The sequence below is a fragment of the Pteropus alecto genome, unplaced genomic scaffold (assembly GCF_000325575.1).
Source record: "Pteropus alecto unplaced genomic scaffold, ASM32557v1 scaffold335, whole genome shotgun sequence".
NCBI lineage: Eukaryota > Metazoa > Chordata > Mammalia > Chiroptera > Pteropodidae > Pteropus > Pteropus alecto.
The window spans coordinates 349,569-366,987 of record NW_006436757.1 but is presented as its reverse complement, the minus strand read 5'-3'; the positions used below and the strand labels follow the sequence as shown (position 1 = coordinate 366,987).

The window sequence follows — 17,419 nt, the reverse complement described above, 5'->3', positions numbered from 1 at the left end:
GGCCAGGCGGGTGCGCTCGGCCTCCAGCCCGCGCCGCTGCTGCAGCCGCTTGGAGCGACAGGCCTGCGCGTACCCGCGGTTCTTCAGCGTGCGGCGCCTCTGCTTCAGCCGCAGTGCCTCGTCGCGCCCGCAGCCCCGCAGCTGCCGGTTTAGCTCCCGGACAGACATCGACACCAGCGCAGCGTCGGAAAACCGCTCCGCCAGCTGCAGAAGAAGCGGGTAGAGATCTGTCAGCACCGGGGTCCTACCTGTCCCGCTCCGCACTCCGGTCCGGAAACGAGGCTGGCCCCGCCCCCAGGAAGGCTCCTCCCCCTGCTCCCGCCTTTACCTGGACTCTCGCCCTTGCATTGAATCTATCTAGCAGTTCAGACCCTGTGGGATACGAATGCTCCCGGGCCCGCACGGGTCTTTGTGGAGAAACTCATGCCCTGTTGGGCCCTCCCGGCTCTGCAGGCCCAGCCTCCCACTGTCAGGCGAGCCAATCTCGCACCTGAACCCGGCGCCGCCCCTGCGCCGTCCTTAGAAACTGGCTCCAGGCTCACGCGTGTCCAGTGGACCGGTGCCCAGATGGACCCCGCCCCTCCAACGCACCTAGCTCGCCTGTGCTGAAGGCCGCAACCCTGTGACCCTCAAAGGATTTGGATTACATCCTAATGCCCTCAACACCCCCATCTGTGTTTATAATTAATAGGATGATGAGTCTCAATCCTTTCTGAGAAGGTTGGAGGGTGGGGAAGAACAAAGTCTTGAAAAGGCCAACCTCATTCCTGTTGCCACAGTCTTAACTCGGCTCCATTCCACGCACAACCCTTTCCCTGGTTTCTACGCACAGTGTATCTATTTACCTCACTGTAATCGCTTGCTCTCCGACGCCCTTTAATTCTCAACTCTCCCCTTTCTATCCTCTTCTAACCTTATCTTCTCCCCTCTTCCTCCTGGTTCAGCCTATTCATTTCTCTTTATTTGGAAAAAAAAGGGAGCGGGCAGAACTAGTTTTCTCCATCTGATTTCTTCTAAGGGCTCTTCTTCTTTCCTCCTGCCCTCTGTCTCTTTCTCTGTCCGGAATTCTCCCTCCTCTCTTACTCTGCCTCCCCTTAGACCAACTCACTGATCACTCACCTGGGCATGTTGGGCTCCTGTCTCCTCTGGGCTCCCTGGGTAGTAGCCGTGGGGCCCATCAACAAGGACTGGGCTCTGACCCTGCAGCAGCTCCGCCGCCTCCTCAGGACTCAGTCCCAGTGCCTCCCCAGACCCCAGCTGCTGCTGCAGGGTGGCCAGCCAGTACAGCTCCTCCAGGCCAGGCCGGGGACTCTCGGTGGACCCCACCATGCCAGACTCACTGAAGGTGGGTGAGGGAGGCACTGAGCTGTAGGGTGTGGAGCCCAGTGAGGCTGTGGGGGGGCCAGATCGCCCCTCAGAAGGTTCCCGCTTTACCTCAAACTTCATCAAGTCAAAGTCATTGACATATTCCATGGCCAGAGGGCTGGGAGGCAGTGCCATTATGGGGCTGGATTGGGAAGAGCACACCTACAAAAAAAAGAAGAGAGGTTTGGAGCACCTAGATGCTGCCCGCCAGCCTCCTTCACCAAAACTTGCTCTCCCAAAGCCCAAGTGCCCTGGAGCCTGAATTCTGGAAAGCCAAGGTGATGGTACAGCCCCGTTCCCTGCATAGTCACCTCCAGATTAGGGGCCAACTTTTCAGGTGGCAGGGTCTCCTGACCAGGGGATATGGAAGCTTAAAGGCCTGAACAAGGAAGAGGATAACACAGTCTCTGGCCCCATGGTGCCTCTGAGATTTATGAAAAACAAGAGGAATATGGCAGTGCTCCAACTCTAGCGCTGGGACATGCTGAGACACTCTGTCATCTCAAGAGGCATTATTCCATTTCCAAGCAATTAAAAATTTTTGCTTAATTAACTGTGACAGAGTATGTGTATGTTTTAGGACAATGGGAAGGCATGTATGCTGTGAATTTTAATGTATAGGATAATGTGCTGTTATACCTCTCTCTCAGAGCCAATGCTTTGCACATAGAAGACCCTCAGTGTGCATCTGTTCTATGGATTAATCAGTCAATGATTCCTTTTTATAGGAATGAAAGACTTTCCAAGTGGGGGCGGGGGGGAGTCCTAGAATCAATTCTAGAAAGATCAGGACTGAGTGGCGACCATCTTTCCCAAAGTCAGTTTCTCAAATGGGAACTGACAAAGATTGGTTTTCCTCCTTTTATTCAGAACCCTCTATGTTTTGTGAATTTGAGCAGATCACCTTCCCCTCCTGACCTCAGTTTCCCTTTCTGTTAAATGAAGGCAGTTAGACTTCAACATTTCCCAAAGACTGTTCTGTGAAATACTAAGTGTGAGAAATACCCAAGAAGAGGTCTGTGCTCAGATAACTTTGAAAAATGCTGCCTCCTGTCCCCACCTCTTGCACATTTACAAAGCACAGCGGCATATTAATCTGAGTCCTTCAATAAACCATCTGTTCAACTTCAATACAGTGTCCCAAACTTATGTCACTAAGGAACTCGCCTTCCTTTTATCAACCATGGAACATGTACTTTCCTGAGGAACTTCTGGCTAGATAACCTCGGAGCATCTTCCTAGCCTGGAAGTCCCAAGTCCTAGCTCAGCTCCAAGTTCCAGCAACCATACCCCCAGCCCCAGAACGGGCAAAGCAGGGATTGCTCATATCCAGGGCTGAGAGTTTAGCTCCATCGTGATGCCCCAAGCCTAAGTAGCCCTGTTTGCAACCACATCTCATGCCCCTAGACTCTGCCCAGATGGCAAGAGGAAGGACAAGTCCTCTCTCTCTTCCTGTTCCAGGGAAGAGTTGTTTCCCTATCTACTGAGCCCTTCACCTTTGAAAGGATGGTGGGGATGGGAACAAAGACTCAAATTGAAGGAATTGGTCATTGGCAGGAAGAAGATCAGATGAGACACTGAGAGGGGTGTCCAGAGAAAATTGGATGAAAAGGTAAGTGAGGAGGCTTGTTTATCTTTCTGACGTGATAGCATTGAGGGACATAAAGCCAGTCAGGGTGGGAGTGGGGCAGGGGACAGAAGTGTGAGGGTACTGAAAATAGACAATAGAAAGCAGACAGCAGGTTTTGGAGGAGGGAGCTCTAGGTTAGAGGCCCAGCACCCAGGTAGGACCAGGACATACTCACTTAAGGGGTGGCAGAGATGACGTGGTCAGTATCAGAGCCAGGCAGGCACAGCTTCCCCAGAGACTGGAGGCCCCATTGAGCAGGGCTTGGTGCCTCCGTGCTCAGAACAAGGGGCTGTGGGCAGAGCCCACAGGGCACTCTTAAAGGGCTAGCTCTCTGAGGTCATCTGTGGTCCTTAGGACTCCAGCCAATGAGATAAGGAGATCATTTGCCTCTCTCATTGGCCGAGGGGGTTGGGAGAAATGAGAGGAGAGGACAAGTTTGCCTGTTCTCAAGGAAGGAAAAGGGGACATCTTCCCTTTCAGTGGATCACTGATGGTTTGACTCACCTGTGCTCAGCTTCCTGGCACAGACCACCCTCACGTGAACACAACCCTAAGCCCTCAGCGACTGAAAGTATAGGACTGGAAAAGAGAGCTGGACAAGCTCCCAACACTCTCGCCCTCCAAGGTGCTGCAATCCCAGTGTTTTGGGGGAGTACAAGCTCTCCTGAACCCTCTCTCACCTGGGCTGTTGAGTGTCTCTTATTTTCAGGAATCTTCACATTTCTGGCCCCTGCCTCACTCCCACTGCATCTAGCCACATGACCCTCATAGCTATCACATCAGAAAGAAAAGCCACCCTCCCTACAGTGGATCTCCAAGACTTGACCATCCAATCCTTAGTCTCTCCCATACTTGCTGACCCAGCCTCAGGATAGGCAGCCCCCCTTAGGAGAAGGAGCAGGAGAAGGGAGAATGGGAAGTTCTGCTCCTTCATCCTGGGCCACTGTGGGACACTGTAACCTTATTACCATAAATCTGAGACTTTTGTAACTGCCCTCATATTTCCTCTGCTTCCTCCCTTCTTTTCTCTGTGTGTGCCTCTGTACCTCTCTCTTCCTCTGTCACTCATTCCGGTTCCCAGATGGCTGGTGGGTGACCTACATTTTCAGCCTAATCCCCTAACACCTCTTAGAGCTATCATCCCCAAGTAGAAGTAGGAACAGGGATACTAGGAATTAACCAAGGAGATGTTTAAACCTGTCTGAAGCTGTTTAGGGTCTGTACTAGAATAGAAGTCCAAGAGTTAAAGGCTATCCCTACCTTCTGAGGACATCCAAATCCTCCCATGGGGTTAACAGGTCCTCTTTCCCAGTCCAGAGAGAGAGCTGGGTGAACATTGGCCCCAAGGGTCATCAGTTATAAAAATTAACCTGGTCCCAGCCTTAGGTGTTGGGTGAAAAGGTTAGAGATTCATATGATTTAAGACAATGGTTTTCAAAGTGTAGTCCCCAGATCAGTAGCATTACCTGAACACCTCTTAGAGCTATCATCCCCAAGTAGAAGTAGGAACAGGGATACTAGGAATTAACCAAGGAGATGTTTAAACCTGTCTGAAGCTGTTTAGGGTCTGTACTAGAATAGAAGTCCAAGAGTTAAAGGCTATCCCTACCTTCTGAGGACATCCAAATCCTCCCATGGGGTTAACAGGTCCTCTTTCCCAGTCCAGAGAGAGAGCTGGGTGAACATTGGCCCCAAGGGTCATCAGTTATAAAAATTAACCTGGTCCCAGCCTTAGGTGTTGGGTGAAAAGGTTAGAGATTCATATGATTTAAGACAATGGTTTTCAAAGTGTAGTCCCCAGATCAGTAGCATTACCTGGGAACTTGTTAGAAATGCAAATTCTCAGGCCTCACTTCAAATCTACTAATCAGAAACTCTGGGGATAGGTCCCAAAATATCTGTGTTTCAATAAGCCCTCCAGGCAATTTTGGTGAATACTACAGTTTGAGAACCACTGGTCTACAGAATGCTTACAGTCAACTCAGCTTCCCTTGATGTGTGAGTCTTTGTGTATGGTAACTCCTGCCATGTTCTCTACACACATATAGGAAGACCTAGATCAGATTGCATCTCTCTCTTCCTATACCTGGCCTCCACTTTGTGTAGCAGAGACCATTATCATTATTCAAGGAGAACAGCTTTTCAGTGTGATTGCCTGGATCTAGTGCTGTTTTTGTTGAAGAACCATAATGCCCAGGGCCTGGAAACAAAAAATGGCAATGGGAGTCATGGAGAGAGGGAACCCCACATACATGCCCATGGAATGTGGCTTTAAGACAGATAGCCGGGAAAGAGACACCAGAATTTCTCTGGTTGAAGAAGAAATCGGAAGTATTGAATGCAGCCCCTTGTTCATGCCTGGTCTGGCCTGGCTAGACATTTGCCCCCACGCCACCCCCAGCAGCTGTGAGATCTGCGATGATCCTCTTGTTTACTGGAGGACGCAAGAGAGGTGGGAGGGCTAAGCTGCTAATGGGCTAAAGGAGTCAGACTAAACAAGCTCAGGCAAGTTGAGCTGCTAGGGGCTCAGACCAGGGGACACTGACTAGGGAAAGGAGTCTGGGGAGTGAGATCTGAGCCAGGGGAAAAGACCAAGGGCACAGAGAGGAGAGGCTGTGGCTGCCACTAGGAACCCAGGAGTTGGTTAATGGGTCCTCTGTGGGGAGGGGGAGAGAGTGCATGCTGAGACTGACTGGCTCAAGGACATCTGGGGACAGAGAAAAGGGGATAAAAAAGAGGAAGCCAGGTGGACTCTAGGAATGACAGAACAGAGGAAAGGAAGCAGGAAGACTTAACTAAGGAGGCAGTGGATGCAGACCTGGAATTGAGGGCAGAACAAGTCAGCTACTCCCCAGGGATTTGGGCTGAAGGAGACAGGGATGTAGGCACATGAAGAAGTTGCAAAAAGGGCTATGAGGAACTAAAAGAAAGGAATGCTTCTGGGAGGGGACCGAGAAGGGAGTAAGCATAACAAGAGAGCTGATGGGAGCAAAGGACTGGAAGAGCAACTGTGGTAGGAAAAAAAAAAAAAAAGACTGGGACCGAGAACTAAAAACAAGTACAGAGAAACAGACAGATAATGGTCAGGTCACAGAGAAAGAGCAGTGGCCCAAAACACAAAAAAGTAGAAAGATATGGACAGAGGGATGCTGGACTATGGGGAAAGAGGGCCAAGCAGGCAAAGGGCTTAGAGAAATGGAGTAGAAAACAATGAGGAAGAGAGTAGAGGAGATAGTCAGTAATCCAGGATGCTGTTTCCTTTGTGCTGCATCCATTTTTGGAGCCCTATACGATTCATTCTCATTCCTAGTTCTGGCTTTTGTTATCTAGATCATCAATAATAGATCCAGATCTTGAAACCTCTTCCTGGTCTACTTTGTACATTTTTTCAATGAATATTTATGAAACATCTACTCTGTCTCAGGCATTGGGCTAGGCATTAGGGACACCTCAGTAAATCTGACTGAAACCATCCCTGCCTTCATGGAGCTTATAGGCTGATGAAACAGAAACATCAACGTATTGGTGGCCCGTACTCTGGGCCCTATGCTTTGGAAGGCCCTTTTCTGGCTGTGTCCCATGGACTGAGGGGTCCAGACCTCCTCTGCCACAACCCCAATTCCTTTCTGGACAATACTCCAGATATCTACGAATTTCCTGCCCAAAGGACCTCAAGCCCTTTTTGAGGGCCCACACGGGCCTCCTCCCTAGGTTCACCCTTGTAAGGGTAGACCGCCCTACCCATACACACATCCCCAGTCCCAATGGGTGGCCAAAAGGTGGCTGTTTGCCGGAGGCTGTGGACAGAATTTGGATGCATAGACAGAGAGATCCACATGCATGCACAAGGCACCTTGCAGTACAAGATGGTGTCAGGGGTGGGAAAAGAAATGGGCCCAAAGGCCAATGGCTGAATGCCGCCTCTCCCCACATCACTACATTATGCTGTAGAATCCTGAGGATTCCAAACAAAATCCAAATTTGAACCCAAATTTGAACCAAATTCTGGACCATTATGTGTATATTAGTCAAGGTACAAGAATAGAATGTATTTAACAATTTGTTAGCTTGAGTTATACATTTTAAATATTTAAACACAAGGTTTGTGAGCCTCTATCTGTGCTCTTACCCCAGGTCCTACATATGTTAGGGATGGGCTTACCTGAAAACAAACCATTATAACTGAGATGAGTGCTATGAAGAAGGGCAGGATGCCGTGAGATTTTGTTTCATAAAGAACTAATCTAATATGGGAGTACGGAAAATAGTGGCATGGCAGGGACAGCCTGCCTAAGGAAATCACACTAAACTGAGACCGATCGGGTAAATAAGAAGTGACCATGTCTGGAGATGTGGAGAAGGTGGGGACTGCAAGCTGCAGGAACAATATATGCAAAGGCTCTGGGCAGGAAAGAGGTAGACATGTTCATGAAACAAAAAAGATCAATAGAGCCAGAGAGTAGAAACCAGAAGTGGGAAGAATGGTGGTAGGCGAAGGTGGAGAAGTCCGCAGGGGTCAGATCGTGCAGAGCCTTATAGGCCAAGTTTAGGATGTGGGCTTTATTCTAAGAGTAGCGAGAAGCTACGAAAAGATTTCAGCAGAGAAGTGACATGATCAGATTGTGTTTGAAAAGATCACTTTGGATGTAGTGTGGAGGAGAGCAAAAATGGAATCAGAGTCAGATAAGGAGTATCCAAGTAGAGCATCTGAGTTGAGTTTGGGGGACACCTTAAACTGGAAACAAACTCTGAGGTGGGAGCTTGTGTACAGGTGGTGTATTGGAGAAGAATTTCAAAGGGAGTGAGAGAAGCTGGACTGGGAAGAGTGAAAAGTTGAAATGCATTGCAGTTGCAACCAAAGAGCCTTCAGCTGATCCCATAGGAGCTCAGTGTTGTTTCAAATTGAGGCAAGGGGGCCAGGCCTCAGTTGTACCCCTGTGTACCCCTACACCAACCAGTCATTGGATACACATTATCCCAGGAAAGGGGCATTGCATTTGGCAAGACAATTCTCTTCAGCCACAGGTAGTTCTCAGGGAAGCATTTAGCTGCGAGTCATCAGCAGCCAACACTCAGAGGCTGGGACAATGAGCACCACATCCTGAAGAGGGGATCTAGGCAGCACATCACAGCATCCACTATACAACAGGGTGTCTGTGAAACATCCAATACCTACATCCCCACCCCACCCTATCCCCCTACCCATCCCCCATTCCTGCCCCCAGGGCCCTGGTTAGGAGGAAACACAGACCAGAGCAAGGCTGGTCACACTCTGCCCCCTGGGGGTGTGCCTGGGGACACTGGGCCAGCTAGTGAGCCAAGCTGCAGGAGGGCCAGGGAACCGAATAAAAGTACGCAACAGATAAAGCGGATCAGCAGTGCAAGGAAATCCTCACAGGAGCCCCTTGCTCAATCTGCCTACAGTAAAGGTAGGAAGGGGAGTTGGATTCAGAGATATGGCACTTGTTCATTCTTTAATTCAACCAACATTTATTAAGTGTCTATTATAGGCCAAATTCCACTAGGAGCTAGGATAAAAACAAGACTAAAATTTGGATCCTTCTCTCAAGGACCTCATACTCTAGGAGCATTATAGAGATACAAAAACAACTAAATAAAGTGTGATAAGTACAAAACTATAGGTATGTACACAGTATAGAACCAACAAAGATGAGATAGATGTTACTTCTAAGGGGTAAACTGACTTCACGTAGGAGGTAATATGTAATTTAAGTCTGAAGGGCAGAAAGTATTCACAGAAGTGCTCTGGATACTGCAGAACTTGGTACATAGGCAGAAGGTGACAAGAAAGGAGATGGGGTGATAACGTTGGATAAATAGGAAGTAGTTTATAAAGGACATCAGTTGCCATGTGACATGATAGGAAGCTCTGAAGGGACTTTAAGCCTGAGAATGATGCGTTTTCACTTTTTAAAATAATAAATCAAGGGGACAATATAGAACTGCAGGGGAAAAAAAACACTTTGGTAATTAAAGTCAAATTCAGATTCCATTTCTCAAGCTGACCAGTTGTGTGGCTTTGAGCAAATGACTTAACCTTTCTAAGCCTCAGTGTCCATATCTGTAAAATAGGGTTGTTGTGAAACTTAACGAGATTATACATGTAAAGCTGCTGACACAGATCCTGGCAACTAGTTCTAAACAGTAAATATTATCCCTCTCTCCTAACTCTCCAATGTGAACTTAGTCCAGAGTTTGGAGGGTAGCATGTGGGATGGAGAGGGGGTGACATTTGGAGAGGCAGGAGGCTGAGAGGTGGCTTGCAAGCTATCACCTGAAGCCAGGTGAGAGATAATCCCTGAACTAAGGTAGTGGCCATGGGGATAGACACAGATTTGAGAGCTAAGTGTGAAGTACAAATCCAAAGGTCTTGGTGTCTGATTGGCTATGGAGATTAAAAAACGGAATAGTCTAGACTGATTCAAGTTCCTCTGAGGCAATTGTCTAGATGGTAGGGCCATTCACTGAGAAAGGGAACCATGAGAGCAGGTGCAAGATTAGGAAGAGATAATGACCTTCAGCTGGTTGACCAGGCTGCCACCAGTGTGCACATTTTTAGGCCCAAAGGGTGGTCATTTGGTAGCTGTTTGCAGTGAGGTAGGTGTGGACAGAGTTTGGATGTGGGGACTGGAGGGTAGAGTCCCAAATACATACATGCACATGAAGTTGAGTGCAGGCTGGAACCTAGGTAGAAGAGAGGAGGGCCAGCAGCAAGACCAAGACTGGAGGCCAGCTCTCCTTGTCTCACTATGTTCCAGCACAGACCCTGAGAAATCTGAGAATCAAGATTGTTTCCGTTGTAAATGGCAGAAATCATTTAAAATTAGCTTGAGCAAGAGAAGAAATTTATTGACTCCTAATTGCAATTATGGATCTGTTGCTCTCCATTCCTCTGTTCTGCTTCCTCTAGGTTGGCTTCCATTTCAGGCAAATTCTTGCTTTGCAATGCCAAGCTGACACTCAGCAGCTCCAGGCTGATATTCTACCAGCTCAGCAACCTCAGCAGATGAGAGCTCATTTTAAGTTTACAGAAAAAGTCCCAGAGAAGGACCTCATATCCATCCCTGAACATTCTCAACTGCTGTGGCCAAAGCCAGAAACACACAAATTGGTCAAGTTGAGAACCTAACTCCCAGGAGACCCACATGACCACACAGACTAAGGAGGTGGTTCCCCCAAAGGAACATCAGGGTGCTAAATTACCAGAGCTGGGAGTGGATGCTGGGCAGATGCCTCCCAGAGACATGTTGAGTTTGTGGTGCTATGGTATTTGGGGTGATAACCTAGTGGTGTCAAGTTAAAGAGAACTGTCTGGATGGAGACATAACTTGGGAAATTACCTGTGAACTTCATGGCGATGGTTGGGTAAGGCAGGTAAGTTCTCCAGGGAAATGTGAAGAGAATGACCAGGGCAGAGGCCCCAAAGAAGAGACTGTGGGGTGGAGAGATACTACTGTTTCATGGTAAGGCAGAAAGGAGAAGAAACAAAGATTTGGGAGCTGGCGATGTACCTTAGCTTGGGGTCCTGGAAAACAGAAGAGCCTGGAGCTCAGAGAGCCCAGGCCCCAGGAAAAGGAGGAAAAGTAATGCCCAACCCGCGCTTCTAGACTACCAGCACCCGCGGGCTCCTGTCCCTGGCCTCTCCCTTCGTTGCCAGCTTGTTTGCCACCCAATGTCTCCAGTCACTATCTCCCAGGAGCAAGAGTCCTCTAAGTTACATCATGTGCAGCGGGCGAGGCGTATGGGGGGCGGGGCCTCGAGGAGGGGACCCGGTCCCCCAATGGAAGAGATGAGTTTGGGGGATAATATGCAGGAGGCGGGGCGGTGGTTGGAAGGGCCTGGGACCTGCAGCCCCAGGACCCGGCCGGTTGGCGGGGAGGAGGGAGGGTCGCACCAGCCTCGCTAGGTTCCGCCCCTGCGTCCGCTCGCCCTCCTCCTTTTTAAGCGCCTCCCGCCTACTCTTAGCTCCCTCTCGTTGCGCCGCGCTCCCACCTTCCCTTCCTTCCATTATCTACCCGGCTCGGCTCCGTTCTCAGGGCCATCCTGCAGCTCCCGCCCAGGTGCCATGGCCGCTGTGTACCGCCCCGGCCTGCGGTGAGTGACCCCCCAGCTCGGGGCCCACCCGCACCTTCCACCGCGCTCGCCCCCTCGGGGCTGCCAGTTGCGCTCTCCTGCTCGCCCGCCTCCCCCTGCCTTCCCCTCCGAGGAGGCGACGGGCAGGGGACGAGTGTTTCTCCATCGGGAGCCTCCTGGGCCATGCGTCTCGCCGGAGATCAGGGTGGCCCCAGCTGCTCCGAGTCTCCCCGTTTCCGTCCCCTCCTCCCCCTCCTTGCTCTGTCTGTCTCTGACCGCGCCATCTCAATCTGCCATTCTCGGAACTTCCTTCCCCCTCCTTGCTCGCCCTCCCCTGAGCCTCGTCTCCGAGTTTCTCCCCTTTTCTTTCCAGATGTAACTCTTGTGCTCCAGGGTGCTATGAGGAGCAGTAGGGCCCTGGGGTCAAGGGTGCATGAGCCCCGGGGATTGAACTCGGAGCTCCCTAAAAAAGGTAGAATGTAAAAATCCATTCCCTAGCCACCCTCGGACTGGAACCTGGCGGGAAGCCTGGCGCAGCCAGAGGGACCTGGGGCCAGGAAAAGGCAAGAAGCAATTGGGGGTGGGAGTGGGGGGGCAAGTTGCCTTCAATTCTTACAGGGCTGTCTTGTCCCCTGTCTAGGACTGGAACACTTAAGCCCTGTTTATCTGCCCTCCCCCTTTTCACAGGTTCCTGTCTTATCTCTGTAGCCTCCCTTCTTCCCAGCTGTTGGCCCAGAGTCTGAGCTGACCCTATATCTCTCCCACAGCTGGTTCCACTTGGCCAGCCCTTGTGGGTGGTCTCTGGAGCAGAGGAAAAAGAGAAGGAGAAGGGGACTGGAACTGAGTGGTGGAGCTTCACTAGAGACTACCTAAGCCAGGCTCCCCATGGAGAGAGGCTCTCCCCAGAACTGTGTACCTTTAAAATTACTGCTCAGGGAAAACTTCCCTGAGGTAAGAACAGACCCATGTCCCAGTAGCCCTCCTACTCTGCCCTGAGGCTACCCTTGGTTTCCATCAGGCTCTGCCCAGTGAAAGCTACCTGCCTTACCCTTCTGAGCTTTCTCCCTTCCCCAGGCTTATACCCTGTGAGCTTGAGCTTCCTATGGTCTGATGTTGCACTGCACCACCAACACCCAAAGCTCTCCAGGCTTGTGTCCTCTAGGAAAGAGAGCCAGGGAGGGACAGAATCACGCAGTCTTAGGTGTGTGGAGCAGTTTCCTATTCCTCCTTGGCACAGGAGGAGGGCAACTTCCCTCTCCTGGCTTTTGCTTTTCTCTGGCTGACTGTACCCTGGGTCCAGGCCAATCAGAACAGACCCTTCTCCTTCTCCCAGGGGTATAAAGGGACAGACAACAGGGACTCTGGGAATTTGGGCAGGAACCCCAACCAGTGACATTCCCCAATAGCCAGCCTTCCTCAGTTTAAAAGTACCTACCGGATGGCAATATTTTTGCAATCCTGTTGGCCCAGGTGGGCAGCAGCAGATCTGATGCCTAGAACCCTGACATCCAATCACCTACTCTTCTTGGAAGACCTCTAATCTAGAAATCTAATCTAGAACTGTATCATCTCAAAGATCAGGTTCTTTACTTGAGGTTTTCAGTCTTACAGCATACACATCAAAAGAAAAAAAACAGCTACCTTTTTAACTTACAAAACTAAATTTGAGAATGAAAAGGACAGTGACGAGAGCTTCAAACACCAGACACATGAAGCTGTCACCCAGGCATAGTTAGTTCATCGACATTTGGGCCATAGGTCACCTATTCATTTTTAAACATTGACCCGACCTGGTTAAATATGGACATGGACTAAGCCTACAATAACATCAGCATACATTTCCACATCGCCCTTAGGCTCATTTGGTGATATCTGTCCCTTCCCGACCAGGAAACATCCTCACTAAAGCCCATAAAATACACGTAGCCCGAACCCATCCCACATGCCTACTCCCCTTCAAGGGGCCTGCACCTGGAACTGCTTTAGCACATTCCCCAGCATCCCAAGTGTCCTGTCCCCTCGACTTGCCCATCTTCCATGAGAACACCTGGCTCATTACCTTCTGTTTCTTCTTTGCAGGCTCAGCTGGCATGGGCTGAGCACGTGTGGCTGGTCTTCAAGGCGTAGCATCCAGACCCTGCACGTACTCAGTGGAGATCTGGGCCAGCTGCCTGCTGGGGTTCAAGACTTTGTGGAGCGCAGTGCCCGCCTGTGCCAACCAGAGAGCATCCACATCTGTGATGGGACCGAGGCCGAGAACACTGCCATACTGACCCTGCTGGAGCAGCAGGGACTCCTCCGAAAGCTCCCCAAGTACAATAACTGGTAAGCCCTGAGCCCAGTGACCCACAGGATAGGGCAGCTGCTTGAACTAAGGCCACTTTGTCTTTACCAAGACAAAATCAGATTTAACTAGACTATGCCAATGCAATGGAATGAGCAAGAATGGGAGCTTTGGAGGAAACAGATTCAGGAATTACTGGGAGCAGTCTATTTTTATGTTAAGTGAAGAAGCTGATACAAATAAAAACCTTTGCTTTTTATTTTTCTCACAAGTTCAGGGAGTTTTTGCCAGGGCAAGAGGAGGCCTTTAGAGGACTGAGGGCCAAGGGAACTACATAGTTAAACATGGGCCTGGGCTAAGTCTACAATAACATCAGCATACTTATACCTACATGTGTCCCCTTAGATGGGACAAAACCTGGAGGAAGCAACTGAGATGCGAATAGATGGGAAAAAAATAACAGGAGAACTAGAGTCAAAGTTGGGTCTGGGGATGAGAGGGACCTGCTGGCCCTCATCCTCCTGATAATCCTGTTTCCCCCAGCTGGCTGGCCCGCACAGACCCCAAGGATGTGGCACGAGTAGAGAGCAAGACGGTGATTGTAACTCCTTCTCAACGAGACACAGTGCCCCTCCCGGCTGGTGGGGCCCGTGGACAGCTGGGCAACTGGATGTCCCCAGCTGAGTTCCAGCAAGCTGTGGATGAGAGGTTTCCAGGCTGCATGCAGGGTAACCAGGGCAGGGACACAGAGACTAAAGGTACAGACAGATTGGAACCCTTCATCCAGGTGACATTTTCTTTCACAGGCCGAACCATGTATGTGCTTCCATTCAGCATGGGTCCCGTGGGCTCCCCACTGTCTCGAATTGGAGTGCAGCTCACTGACTCGCCCTATGTAGTGGCAAGCATGCGTATTATGACTCGGCTGGGGACAGCAGTACTTCAGGCCCTGGGAGATGGTGACTTTGTCAAGTGTCTGCACTCTGTGGGCCAGCCCATAACTGGACATGGTGAGTACCTGCTCTATCCAGGGGAAGACACAGAGGCCTGTTTGCACTCAGAGGGAACCCCAAATCCTACCCATCCTCATTAGTGAGACAACTAATTCCCCAGATCCAGGGCAGCAGTCTAGGCTAGGGGTAAGGCTGTGTATGCAGAACAGTTTGCACAAGATTGAAAAAGTCAATTATCCATGTCCAAGAATGGGGAACTGATGAATATTATGAGGTGAGGGGCTTTAGCCACCCATTGACACTGCCGCTGCGCCCAACCCCTGGTTCCTCCAGCCCCTGACACCCCAGTTCCTAATGCCCTGCCAGCAGTCCCATGAACCCATTATCCCCAGGGGAGCCGGTGAGCCAGTGGCCGTGCAACCCAGAGAAAACCCTGATTGGCCATGTGCCCGACCAGCGGGAGATCGTCTCCTTCGGCAGCGGCTATGGTGGCAACTCCCTGCTGGGCAAGAAGTGCTTTGCCCTACGCATCGCCTCTCGGCTGGCCCGGGATGAGGGCTGGCTGGCAGAGCACATGCTGGTGAGGGCCTGGTGAGGATCGGGCAGCTGTGGGGGGCAGGGCAAGGCCTGACCAGTTTGCCTCAGCCTCGCTTCCCCACTGCCAGGTGCCAGGCTGATGGGCAGGGACTCCTCCCAAAGCCTGAAGATTTGACCCCAGGCTGCTGAATGTATGGAAGCTTCCCCTCGCTGCTACCCCAGGCCCAGTGGCAAGGCTGTGCACCTGTTAATATGCCTCAGTCCTCCCTGTTAACCCGTAGCTGTAATTCTCATGCAGACTAAGCCTTGACCTTTGGTGACCTCCTTGTTCTCTCGCTCTCCAATGTGCAGATCCTGGGTATCACCAACCCTGCGGGGAAGAAACGTTATGTGGCAGCTGCCTTTCCCAGTGCCTGTGGCAAGACAAACCTGGCCATGATGCGTCCAGCACTTCCAGGCTGGAAAGTGGAGTGTGTGGGAGATGACATTGCCTGGATGAGGTTTGACAGTGACGGTGAGTGGCCCTTGGATCATACTCTTGGATCTGACTCTTAACAGAGCACTAAGATCTCCCCTCCACTGCTTACAATGAGCATTTTCAGTAAGGGCCTTTTCCTGAACAGTCGACCTGGCCCCAGAGACACAAAGCCTTTCCCCATCAGGGCACAGAGGGGCAGAGCAGGACTTTCCCTGGCTACACACCTCAACTTTTCCTCATTGCTCCTTCCTTCCTTTTACTTCTAACAGGTCGGCTCCGAGCCATCAACCCTGAGAATGGTTTCTTCGGGGTGGCTCCTGGCACCTCTGCCACCACCAATCCCAATGCCATGGCTACAATCCAGAGTAACACTCTTTTCACAAACGTGGCTGAGACCAGCGATGGTGGTGTATACTGGGAGGGCATTGACCAGCCTCTTCCACCTGGTGTCACCGTCACCTCCTGGCTGGGCAAGGCCTGGAAACCTGGTATGTTGAGTTGGGCAGTCATGATAGCCCCCAAGGCTCACTCAGCCCTTTGATGATGTAAAAGCCGTTTCCATAAAAGCTTTCTCGTAACCTGCAGCCATCTTCCAGGACCTCCAAGAGGCACAGGAAGTTATGTTGAGTCTCCAACCCCAGGCAAGGTCTCCGTTCACATCCCAACTGTACTGGCTTGTGAATTGGCTAAATTGCTTAACCTCCTGAGCCTCAGTTTCCCCATTAGTTGAATGGGGGTGGTTATTACAGTACCTCTCTCATAAGGTTGTTGGAGGATCAAATGCATGTAAAGGGTTTAGCACAGTACTGACTGAATATATAATAAATCCTCAATAAATATAAGCTGGGCATTTAAAAAAAAAAGCAAAAGGGAAGAACTGTTTTGGAAATGATTACAGAAGGAATAGGGCTCAAAGCATAATCCATAACATTTGACCTATTAGGAAAGGATGAAGTCTGCCCCTCCCCTTGCCACTTGGTTCCCACCATCCCCTTATATAACTACTGTCTAAAGGTCAGTATTGTTACCCTCACCCTTCCCCTGTCCCTGCAACACATATACTCCAGGCTTTCTTCCAAACTGAGTCACATCAGCTCTTTAGCCTCTTCTAGAAGCTAGTTTCTCACCCCTGTCATTAGTCCCCATGTCTTGCAGTCCTGCCTCCTCCCCCAACCCTGCACTCTGGACCTTCAGCTTTCAGTGGCCTTTGGCAGCTAGAAAACCCAGAAATCTAGGGATGGGGAGCAAAGGAGCATGGTGGGGGAAGGTGGCCCTCTGGTCACTGAAGCCTATATTTAAGTTTTCCAGGCTGACCTCATCTAATCACCCCATATTTTCTCTAACACCATCATTAAGCCCTCTTCAGCCTTCTTCCCCAACTGAGAAATCTAAGAAACTTTCATATTTCCCCATAGGCTAATTCTCCAACCTTTCATCATCTGTGGATTCAGAGATATAACTAGGGCATGTTGTGTCCAGCTTCAGTTTCCAGAATAACACCCTGTGCTAGGGGTGTTAAATTGGGGGCTCATAAAAGTGCAAGGGGGAAGCGTAAAGGGATGGCTCCTATCTGAGAGTGGAGGCAGGAGCTGGGAAGTGGGAGGTGGGTAGGGGATGCTGGCTCTGACTCCTCTGTACCCCAGATCTGACCAGAAACTTCCAGCAGAGAAGGCATCATGTCCATTTGGGGTACCCATAATGGTGCCTACACATCTGCCCTGACCTGGTTCCCAACCTCTCTCCAGAGCACCTGAAGGAGCCAGGTGACCTGTGCTCCTCAGATTACACCTGGCCAGATTATGTCCTTGTCTGAGTTCTTCGAGCTCTATCACTCCATCAGGGACTGGGCAGACCCAGGGATATCACCAAAATTCTTTCTGCTTTAAAATCAATTTCTATTTGCATTTTGATAGCTCAGGAGATTCTGTCTTCCCCCTTTTGGAAAGTGAATTGCCTGAAACAATGACCAGGTGGACTCACTTTTTGCTTTAGGTTTGAGCGTTTATTTAAATAATAATTCTATAAAGAAAGAAATCATTTCTGGGGGTGGGCATCATGTCAACATCTAACCTTATTCC

At 50.3% G+C, this 17,419-nt stretch overlaps 2 protein-coding genes across 4 annotated transcripts in view; one reads left to right on the top strand and one right to left on the bottom strand.

Annotated features, from left to right (window-relative positions):
• Window positions 1–3,284, bottom strand: part of NRL (neural retina leucine zipper) — a 3,713-nt gene extending 429 nt beyond the window's left edge. Inside the window, exons 1-3 of one of the 2 annotated variants that reach the window (XM_006913566.1) lie at window positions 3,171–3,284; window positions 1,120–1,527; window positions 2–204 (exon numbers count right to left, since the gene is read on the bottom strand). In XM_006913566.1, coding sequence (XP_006913628.1) covers window positions 2–204; window positions 1,120–1,500 — 584 coding nt within the window. In that variant the 5' untranslated portion in view covers window positions 1,501–1,527; window positions 3,171–3,284. Of the gene's footprint in view, window position 1; window positions 205–1,119; window positions 1,528–3,170 lie in introns of those variants that run through there. The other variant, XM_025048030.1, reaches the window with a different exon arrangement.
• Window positions 3,285–10,891: 7,607 nt separating this feature from the next.
• PCK2 (phosphoenolpyruvate carboxykinase 2, mitochondrial) overlaps window positions 10,892–17,419 on the top strand; it is an 8,628-nt gene continuing 2,100 nt past the window's right edge. Inside the window, exons 1-7 of one of the 2 annotated variants that reach the window (XM_015590651.2) lie at window positions 10,892–11,110; window positions 13,169–13,414; window positions 13,917–14,101; window positions 14,180–14,383; window positions 14,719–14,906; window positions 15,215–15,377; window positions 15,611–15,829. In XM_015590651.2, the coding sequence (XP_015446137.1) occupies window positions 11,082–11,110; window positions 13,169–13,414; window positions 13,917–14,101; window positions 14,180–14,383; window positions 14,719–14,906; window positions 15,215–15,377; window positions 15,611–15,829 (1,234 nt within the window). In that variant the 5' untranslated portion in view covers window positions 10,892–11,081. Of the gene's footprint in view, window positions 11,111–11,851; window positions 12,041–13,168; window positions 13,415–13,916; window positions 14,102–14,179; window positions 14,384–14,718; window positions 14,907–15,214; window positions 15,378–15,610; window positions 15,830–17,419 lie in introns of those variants that run through there. The other variant, XM_015590652.2, reaches the window with a different exon arrangement.